This window comes from Anser brachyrhynchus, assembly GCF_964034855.1.
Source record: "Anser brachyrhynchus genome assembly, chromosome: 5".
Classification (NCBI taxonomy): domain Eukaryota; kingdom Metazoa; phylum Chordata; class Aves; order Anseriformes; family Anatidae; genus Anser; species Anser brachyrhynchus.
Genome location: NC_137699.1, coordinates 54,888,214 through 54,898,726, shown reverse-complemented (window position 1 = coordinate 54,898,726; position 10,513 = coordinate 54,888,214). Strand labels below are relative to the sequence as shown.

At 37.0% G+C, this 10,513-nt stretch overlaps 1 protein-coding gene across 9 annotated transcripts in view; it reads right to left on the bottom strand.

The window, feature by feature from the left end:
• WDR20 (WD repeat domain 20) overlaps nt 1–10,513 on the bottom strand; it is a 45,157-nt gene that overhangs the window by 2,949 nt on the left and 31,695 nt on the right. For 3 of the 9 annotated variants that reach the window (XR_013951881.1, XR_013951882.1, XR_013951883.1), the window contains exon 3: nt 7,368–10,485. The exons of 2 other annotated variants lie outside the window; for them this stretch is intronic. Coding sequence is in view for 2 of the 7 variants with exons in the window: in XM_080593936.1 (XP_080450062.1) it covers nt 7,429–7,434; nt 9,208–10,485 (1,284 nt within the window). In the remaining 5 variants the exon portion in view is untranslated. Of the gene's footprint in view, nt 1–4,819; nt 10,486–10,513 lie in introns of those variants that run through there. 4 more of the 9 variants (XR_013951884.1, XR_013951885.1, XM_080593936.1 and 1 more) reach the window with 3 other exon arrangements.

The window sequence follows — 10,513 nt, the reverse complement described above, 5'->3', positions numbered from 1 at the left end:
CTCTAGAAACAGGCAGCAGATACTGATGTGTAGTTTGGAGCCTTATTCCCCCCAAACTACTGGCAAGTCTGGAATTTAAGTTCCAAGACTAGGAACAAGGATTTGCTCAGTCCTGGTTTCATCTCCCACACCATGAATGCCTCCTGCTTTAGAAAGCCAAAGCACCGTGCAGGTGGCTCTGAGCGATGCTAGGAACTCAGATTTCAAGCCTTGTTCTAAATTAATTCTACAACTCTGGGCAGGCAGGGCAGACAGACACTAAAGCGGAAAGAATCTTAGGATCAACACGTGTGCTACTGCAGGCAGACATTTCAGAAACTTTGGAAGCAGCACCTTAAAACTTGACCAAGCTACAATAATGAGATAGCCGTCCCAGAAGTTTGCTTCTGTGACAGAGATCAGAAATGCTGCAAGTTCTTCCAAGTACTTAACTTCCTAAGATGATATCTTACACCTTAGATGTTCATATAAGAGAAGCAAGAATAAAAATCTGGGGTTTAGGCATAAAAGTTTTACAGAATTGGGTAAGAGTTCTAGGTGGGTCCTGAGTAACAAGAAAGATCCTATGGAGTTTTGCCTTTCTTAAGTTAGTTAAGTACAATATAGGAAGCTCTGGAAAGCCAGTTTTAGAAAAGCATGTGACAGCTGAAAAAGAGTTAGTTTTGATACAAAAATTACCAGATAAGAATCTGGTCTGTAATCTGGGTGTGGGCCTAGAATGTTTGTAATGTCATTCTCATGGAATAATACAATGAATAAGGTTATAAAAAAAAGTCTAGAAAGTTCCTGCATGGATACAATGGATAAAGAAGTTAGCCCAGAGTGCTTTCTGTAGCTAAACCAGCCAGGTGTTAAAGGATGGAACAAAAGCTGCAGTAACTCAGTGCAAAGCTGCACAGTTTAATAGCAGGGACAGAAAACTTGAACTAAAATGTGAAGAACTGTGATACGACAGCTCCAGATCTGCTGCGCTGTACATTGCATACCTTACATCAGCTTAAAGTTTAAGAACAAACACCATACTGAGCATGCAGCAGGGACAAATTAAGAGACCGTTCAAAAAAGTGTTGAAAATAAGTGTAGCCTTTTATTAGCAGTATTATTTTGGCAGCGTGTGGGTCTAGCAGGGGTGGGAAATGGAGCAGTTACAAGACCCAAGTCAGGAATCTGATAAAGCAGCCTTCATCACCACCTCAGCGTGAGTCCTCCAAGCAGGTGTTGCATCATCTGCCATCTCAACAGCATACTCTGCTGTTCAACTACTGTTTGAACACGCTTCTCTGGCGGAGGTCTGTCGTTTGCCTTATGACAATTAGCAATGTAAGAGCATTAAACACCTTGTTTTGGCAACATTGCTAGGGCAAGCTGCTGCACCACGTTAATCTATGCATTCTCTGACTTCCCAAAACTCACAGGACTTTGCATATTCACTAAAAACTTTTAAGACATACTGGTAGGCAGAAAAAGCCATAACAAATACACTAGGTAAGATTGCTCCCATCCAAGTTTCAGAGCAGTCATCCCCATGGTCTGTTCAGAAAGACCTGCAGCAGCGTCAGGACCAGCCCTCCTCACAACACACGAGATGGCAGGGGTTTGTTTTTCAAGAAGTTCCACATATGCACACAAGTTTGTTTGTTTGTTTCCCCAGGCAATAATATGAAACACAAAGTTTCCCAACAGAAACTAAGTGTGTGAGAGATCAGGACGTAACTGCTGCATTTAAAAAATGAGCCAGGAAGATACTGCTGCTTAGAATAAAAGCCATCAGTAACTACAGAGTTCATATTTTCTTCATGTAAATATGAACAGAACTGATTGGAACTAAAGATTTCGCTAGTCCAGATATTAAACTGCAAGTTTGGACATGTGGGCAGGTTACTGTAAAGTTAATGCTTATGTGCTAATTCACAGCTCTCTTGGCACACACTCGGTGCTCGCCCTGGACAGTAAAACAGAGCAGCTGCCTCAGTAATGTGCTGGATGTCAGAACTCTGCCTGTCTTTCCTGCTGTTTTGAAATTGGAAAGTAGGAAAAAAATGCAAACAGTCCACTGTAACAAATACAACAGGTATTAAAAAAAAGCCTTTTAGGCAGATACAGGCTAAGAGGTCTCACAGTACACCTCACTAATGCAATTAAACCAACAACAGCTGCCTTAATGAATGCCTACACAAACATGGCATTGATTTGTTAAGCCATTACTGCTATTCAAATAATAATTGCATTTATTGTTAAGAGTATTCCACATGTAGTTTATTCTTGTTCAAAATTGTGATATCCCTGGAGTCATTTGAAAATAGTTATCTGGACCGAGAGCTTTGCTTGACAAAAGAGCCCACAGTCCAATGCAGTATCTGAGCAGTAATATGCTCAAACAGAATGAGACTGTTCACATTTAAAATGCTGCAGTCGAATCAGCTTAATTGGATTAAGATTTGTATGAACAAAATGTCCACGTTTCTTATCCAGATGAGTCAGCATTTATTAGCTTAAGTCTTTGAACTGCATATATTTACTAAATCAGATAGTAAATCAGTCAAGGGAAGTTAAAATTGAGGCCATTCAAGGAAGTGCCTGCTGAACATCACCAAAACATATGATAGAGGAATATTCTGTATTGATTCAGGGCGATAGAGCCAAGCCAATACCTATCTCTCTACATGGTCTATCTGTTCACTTTATGGAGTTCTAAATGCATTATTTGTCTTTGGTTGGCTTTATTATTTTTAGTAGTGTTACAGAGAAGTAAATTCTTAAACCATGTGATATATCAGATCTTGTAAAAGCACATAGCAACAGGGAGACTGCTCTTGCAACTTCACTTCTGTGTACATAAGGAGTTTTTCTTCTAAGAGAGGTGTATCACCTCTCAACAAATCACCCTCTGTTGCTCATGGTCAACAGAAAGAAAGTCAATGCTGCTAGAAAACTAGCAGACTAGTTTTAAAAAAAAAAAATCTTACCTGTAGCGATACTAGGTAAGATTACCTCAAGACTAGTTTTACATGGGTAGTAGAAGATACGCATCTCCAAGAGGAGAAAAAAATAAGATGCAATTAAATGCACACTGGGAAAAGCACAAAACGCTTTACCAGCAGAAGCTGGATTTGACTCAGACGGTAGAAACTTGGGCTTCGTTTAGGTAGTACAGGCTCACATGGTTAGGAACAGTTTCTCTAGACTCTTTAAACTATGGTAAGATTTAAATTTTTCAGATTAGGAAATAACAAAATTGAAGTGAACCAGGAGGAAAACTGGGGAAGAAGCAGATGACTTCAGGCAACTCCATTTTGGGTAGCTGTAAAATAAGCATGATCATAGAATGAGAAGTAGTGATCAAAATGAAGTTGATCGGCACCTAACTAAAATCCAACTTTAAAAACAGAAGGTAAGGTGATCAAACAAGTTGTTTCCTTGAGAAGTTTATGCAACACTATTAAAGGCAAGCAAGAAGACATTTCCATCTTCTGGGACATCTTTTGTCATCTTCTACGACTGCAGAAGGTGTGGAAGATCGTTAAGTTTCATGCTCACGCTGACTCTTGAGAAACTGGTTTGTACAACCAGTTCTTGCATCATTTGATGTAATCAGCTGTTCACACAAGCTTTCAGGACAGATTTTATTTTGTTTGTCCATTGGCTCCTGTATATTCTTAAATATACATATATTACACAGAGACCATCGTAGCAGTCAGTCAGTACCTCCTGAAGTACCGAATATTCTCAATTTCATACAAGATAGATTATTTCCTCGGCTTTAGTCTACAGAGGAGTTTTCCATAAGAGACAGAGTCCAACCTTGTAACAGGACTCAAAGTAACTCTTTCACTGAAATTTCTCAGAAGTGCCTTTGAAAGGCTGAAGTGTCACTTGTTTAGTTCCTTCAGCACACAGTACTGCTGCTGCAAGGGTGAAGTTTGCTCAGATAGAAGTGCAACTTCTTTTTCTTTGCCTAAATTGGTCCCAAGAAATTGTGTAGCCAAAGGTTTAGACTAGTTTAGTTCTGGGTCAGATGAGTGAAGTTCTAGACTAGCCAAAACTTTTCTAGACTGAAAACACTTGAACCATCCAAGCGAGCCATATCCTCAGGGCTGTAAATTCAGCATTCCTTAGATAAATGGCAACGTCTAAACCTGGAATAAATAACGTACCCTGCACCAGAGTCCAGAGGAAAGAGCTCCTGTAGAGTCCTAGAAGGAAAACACTCGGCCCCAGCTCGTATCTGACAGCTAGGCAGAGTGAATCTAGACACACATATGTCTGTGTTTTACTGAATCTGAGTTTAAACAAATTTGATTTTTTTTTTATAAATACTCTATTTCATATTACTCTAGTCCTAGAAAAATATCAGAAGACATGACCTTATCAGCAAGATTTAAACATCAAAAATGTATGTATTATCTTGAATTGAAGTGAAACATTTACTCAGAGCAGGTTACAGGATGCAATCAACTTCTTACTTCAAAATATGGCAAGTTAACAGTTTTCATTGTGGCCATTTGTTCAGCACAATATGATAGCAAAAGACCACCTAAGGACTGCAAGATAAATTAAAACTCAGTGTGGAAAAGGACTATTGAAAGTTATCTACATTTACAGTTCAATCACACATTTTTATTTAACATCAGTATACAGAGGACAACCCCAGCAAGTTATTTTGTAATGTCAAGTATTTAGTAAAGTTCTTCAGCTGTAACAGTGACAATAGAACAGCTAAAAATAAGCAGTATGAAACAAACATGATTTTCTTAAAATTATAAATATACCAACAATACTTCTTAAAGCTTAATTATTGCAACAGTTAAATTAACAATAGTTCATGTTAGAAAGGCTCTATGAAATTTATTCAAGTTGTCAAGAAATTAGATGGAAGTGTAAAAAGGAAATACATATGAATTTTACTTTTGATTTTCACTAAAGGTAGTCAATACAATTTTGTACAGTATCACCTAACATGTCAATCTTTAACAAACTCCAGTATACAGAATTCATAAAATGCAGAAAAAAATTGTTTAATTTTTACATGTAAATTGACAGTAAATTAACTGACACAAAATTTATTATTGTAACATAAGCAGGCCAGCATTTTAAATATTAATTTAGAAGCTTTATGTTGTTAAAGGGGCAGACATATACAGTCATTCCAAGTACATAACCAAATTGTAAGAGGTGATAATTCAGAACATGGGTTTTCTAAAAAGTGTTTAGTAAAAGTCATGTTATTTCCTAATCCAGACATCCTCATCATAAAGCCTTTACAGGGTTATGATCTTTCCTGGCTTTACTGGAGCCACTAGTCACACCTTCTCACACACGCACACGCGCAAACACACATACCTTGCTATAAATATCACACCAGTGTACTAGGTTTAAATTCACCCTGATAATGCGGGTATGCTATGTGCAACTTTGCTATTATGCACATTACAGAAAGCTTCAAATTTCAGCATGGTAACCTGAAGTCATATAGCTGTGTTTCAGTTTTACTATAATCATCCCTGAAGTTTATACAGATACCGTATCACGTTGAAAGAAATCTATTTGATAGTACTTAAATACCAGCAATTGAACTTCAATTGTAATGATGAAATGCTCCTTTCCATTGAGGAAGAATTAGTATGTATAGCTGCTCATCTCACTCAAATATAGTACATGAATGTTTAAGTACTTTTACTAAAACAGAAATCATACTAAAACATGATACTGTACTACAATTGTAGTTAACTAGAAAATTCAAGGATGTTATAATTTAAGTCTAAATTTTCCTGTACAATAAGTCAAATAAATAAATTCCATGTGCATTTGTTTTACAAAATGGTAACATGTTTGTCTTGCTAGGTTATACACTGCCATTTCACCTGTTCATAGCTCTGTCCAATCTTACCTTGAGCTTTCTGACAAAGGAAGCAACTAATCAGCAGCTTTCATTTAGATAAAATGGAGTCACTGTACAAGATGAAAAATTAATCCCTAAGTCAGACACAGAAATCATATACATTGTTTCTCTGACTATTAAGTTCAGAGAAAACCTACTTTGCATATGCAGGTACCACTGTACCACTTTTTTTCTTTCAATAGTGTTTCTGGTTCTGCAGTTCCTATAATTCAGTTTGAAGTAGCTATAAAGATAACACATGAAGTTTACCTTGTTTCCTTTGAGATGTTTTTCTCTTACATTTTAGGATTAATACAACAGTTGTATAATCCCATTTACGCTTTCCATTGGGGCTGGGCAAGAAGGGGAAAAGGAGACAGCTAATTGTCACCATGTTGATTAGGAAGTTCATACTCTTGTTAAGGCAACCTACTTCTCTCACTACCCTGAACCTTCTGTCTTACAAACAGGCTAACAAAATGAGAATAAAAAAAATGTAAGGTATTCTAAGCCTCATTCAACTTGTTTCTTACTGAATTTTTCCATTCACTTGACCTCACTCTGATCGGGAGTTAGTACAACAGTTCTGGAAGTGTAATGTAAGGATAGTATATCCAGTGAGGAAGCTCAAGGTATGATTATGTATACACTCGAAGTAATAATTTGTAAAGTTTGTAAACAAACTGGCAGGACACTGTAAGCACAGTACAGCCTATCAACTATCATAAGGATCTTGGTTGAAGAGACATTTCTGGATTTTTTCCACTAAGGGCAGCACCAGTCCAACCAGAAAAATTCAGAGACCTTGTCATGCATTGTCCAATTATCCGGCATGTCTTTTGATGGCTATTAAAAATGAGGGAAAAGTAGCACTGGCTCAATAGAAATTACATTAAACACTGCAAATCTGCTTCAGTTTTCCATCCAGTTCTTTCTTTAGGCTGGCAGTGCCGTGAATTTAATGAAGGCCTTTTGAGGCAGTGATAGAAGAAGCAGCAAGATTTAGAGGCTTTCACTCTAGAGTTGGCAGACAAAAAAGTGACGGAGTTTTTAAGATCACTTGGGGACCCAATATTTCAAAAGGAAGACTAGAAATAGCAGCTTTAAACCCTAGAGCAATGGGATGGCCTAGGATGTAACAGTTGGCAAAACGGAAATGCATGGTATATAACCCAGTAAGAAAGACATTACCATGAGTGTTTTATACTTTGACAATTCTCATTAAATAAAGTTAAGTGCTTTCCTATAAACAAAAAGAATGCTCATAACGTCCTTCTGGCACAAATATTTTCCTATCAAACCCCTGTAAACATGCCATCAAAATTTAGTTTTTACCAGCAGAGTGAGCTCACTAGAAATGCAAGTGATATCAGAAAAACAAATTCATTTGAAAATTTCTAAGTAAATACTTCCTAAACAATATGGCATTTACATCAGTGTGCAATATATTAATTTTGAAAGTGATAACTTTAGCATGAAAGTTACTTACCTGTCATTAAAGTTTTCCATATTGGCCAATACATAAATCCTGATTTTTGGTACTGCATACTTTATCTCTGAAATATTTGAAATGTCATATTCCAAATCAAAAGTCAATACACCAAAAAAAGTGTTTAAGTTATAACCAGTCTAACAAAACCCACCTCAGCCACTGAAAATAAATTTAACAGTGTTGCATTTAGTAGTACACAGAGGAGTTTTAAAGCAAAAAGAAAATATAGGTCACAATAGAAATCTGAGGCACTGCTGTACATGTATAAAGTTAATTTTTAAGACTTATGAATTGCACTGAGTCACAGAAGTGATAACTGCTTTAGTATTTTCATTCAGGACAAACATTAAGTAGTTAAGTTTGGGTTGTTTTTTCCTTTTTTTTTTTTTTAAATTAATGCTGGAGCTGTAGTCCTTAGGCAAAAACTATGTTTTTTTTCTAGGTATTACCTTCTACCCTCCTCCCCAGAAAAGGGTTTACAATTTTTTATTTAGCTTTAGATTCAACCTTTAAAAATGCATCAAAATGTAGAGTAGACGTAGCTCTGAGTAAGTAAGTTGTGTCAAGTTTGAGAACATCAAAGAAACTTACATTATACAAACTTTTAAGAAAAAAATCTTGACTTTTACTTAGCTTTATAGCAATGAAGATGTGGTATTTAAATATTTACAGTACCTCCACTTCAAAAGTGAGATTTATGAACCAAATAGTTAAAATGTAACAAACATCAGATGTTCATTTATGCTGCCTACTGTGGCAATACTCAGATATTACCAGATTTTTTTTTTCTTGAAATGATAGTCTACATGCCACAAAAACTTCAGAAGTTTTCACAAAAGTAATGGTCCTTTTTGGTGGATCAAATCCGGTAATGCTTTCATAGCAGTATTCCTTTAAAACGTTGCAGGCAAACAAAGCTATTGTAGCACAAAGTACTTTTTAACAAAATAATCACCACTTTTAGCTTCATTCAAAATTTAGCTTGCTATACATTGAACAGAAGAAAAAAGTTTCATCTGTGTTTAAGTGCATTAACAACAAAAGTTAAAACTAATAATATATTTTAATGAAGGTTCAACTGATAGAACAGGTGCTATCAAAAAGCACAAGCTTGTCAATGATCAAATTTGACTAACAAAACTGACAGTGACATAAAACTGAAGCTGCTTAGAGAAAGCTTGCACAATTTTCCCTAGCTTGACAAAGAATACATAAGTCAAGACCCGGCTAAAATTAGAGTTCCTTGATAGTACTGATTCACAACTTCAAGAGCATAAACTACAGTCAGTAAAGGTCTCACAAATCTGCTCATAAAATGGCTGACACTTTAATAAGAAGTGGTTTTACATTAATGGCAGACCACCACAGGAAAGTATGGAGGAACAAAACACTTTGGTTTAAATTTTTCAGAGGCTCACATTTCTCGTTAGACTTAGAAGCAGCAGCTTTTATAAGCTACTTTTATTGGGAGTGCAGTATTTTGTAGAAAACATTTGAAAGATTATAATTATTTTAGTGACTGACATGTTTTTACTTCCATTTTTACATAAATAGCTTTCACCATATTGTGGTTATGCTTAAGTATAAGAACACTGATCAATAGTTTAGATGCACAGTATTTATTTCTTCTGCTGGAAGGCAACTATACTTAATTGTATCCAAGACACTTCAAATCATTCAGAAATATGGCATGCAGTATCCAAAAGTATGGCTCTGAGGATTTTTTTTTTTACATTAAGCATAAAGAAATTTTATATTCAACATTCATTTATATCTCAAGAAAACTACCTATTCAGAGTTCTAGTTCTTTGATGCAGCATTAAGGATTAAAACTTACCACTTTACCAGGCCTTGCCCATGTGCAAATAAATCCCTCCTGACAAGCAGTGACTATACAGTCTTCAAGAAAAATTAACACAGTCAGTCTTTCATGTGCTATCTTTTTACAGATAAGAGGCTCTAACAAGGGAACATCTTCCATTCTGGGACAGAGAGGTGTTCCCAAAGTTTTAGCTGGGTCCGTTTTGGTTTTAGTAACTAGGTTCAGTTTGTCACTGCTCTTGCTAGATATATGTCCCATGCTATGATTTCTCTTGTGATCTTTTTCATGGTGTCTTTCCTTCCGATCATGTAGCGATAAGGTTGCAAATTTACTAACACCAGAAGCAATGGCACCATCCATGACACTGCTTTTACTGCCAGCATTTGAGACTGCAGAATGTGGAAGGCTGTTTGACCGTGGAAGAGGAGGGGGTACAGAGTTTCCAGGTGTTGTGATACTGTTTCCATTACTTCCTGGGTTAGTTCCACCACTTCCAGCGGGTGGACTTGTGGCATTCATGACATTTGTATGTGTCCTTGCTCTTGAGAGAGGTTGGTGGGGGAAGAGGATATCTTCTGTAAGATCCCATAAACAGAGCTGCGTGTCCTGGCCTACCGAACCAAATCTATACGTAACACTTACTGGACGACTGTCTGTAGAGTTCCTTTTGGATAGCCTAGATTGTGTACTATTTGCTCGATCTCTGCCAAAATGAAGGTCTTGGAAATCCTCATCACTGCCGCTAAATTCCATCGGGTCACTCTCTTCTACGCTAGTGGTATACGGATCAAATGCAACGACACTGACCCACGATTTATGTCCATGGCCTCTCGCTATTACTCGACAGTCCACAAAAGACCAAACTGTTACCAAGTCATCCTCTCCACCTGTCACTATGTATTTCCCATCAGGACTCCAACACACACACAGCAGTCCTCCAAAGTAGCTTTTCATTGTACCATGCAATTCCACCGAATCAAAGTTAAACACACGAAGAAAACCATCCTGGCTCACACAGGCCAAGAATTTCCCATCTGGGGAAAAGGCAAATTCATTCAGGGCACCCTCACCTACTGTCCATTTAAGCAGAGGGTTTCTTGTGGATTTACTCTTGCAAGTGTGAACTGCAAAACTTTCTCCTTGTTTAAGTAGCTGGTAGTGCGGGGCTGTGGTACCACAAGTGTGCTCCACGTTATATAAGTACATATTGCCACTGGAATGAGCTACTAGGAAAAGGCTTTCCGAACCTGGTACCCATTTTACACAGGTTACTCTGGACTTGTCTATTAGTCTCTGTGAAAAACAAAGAAGATACACATCA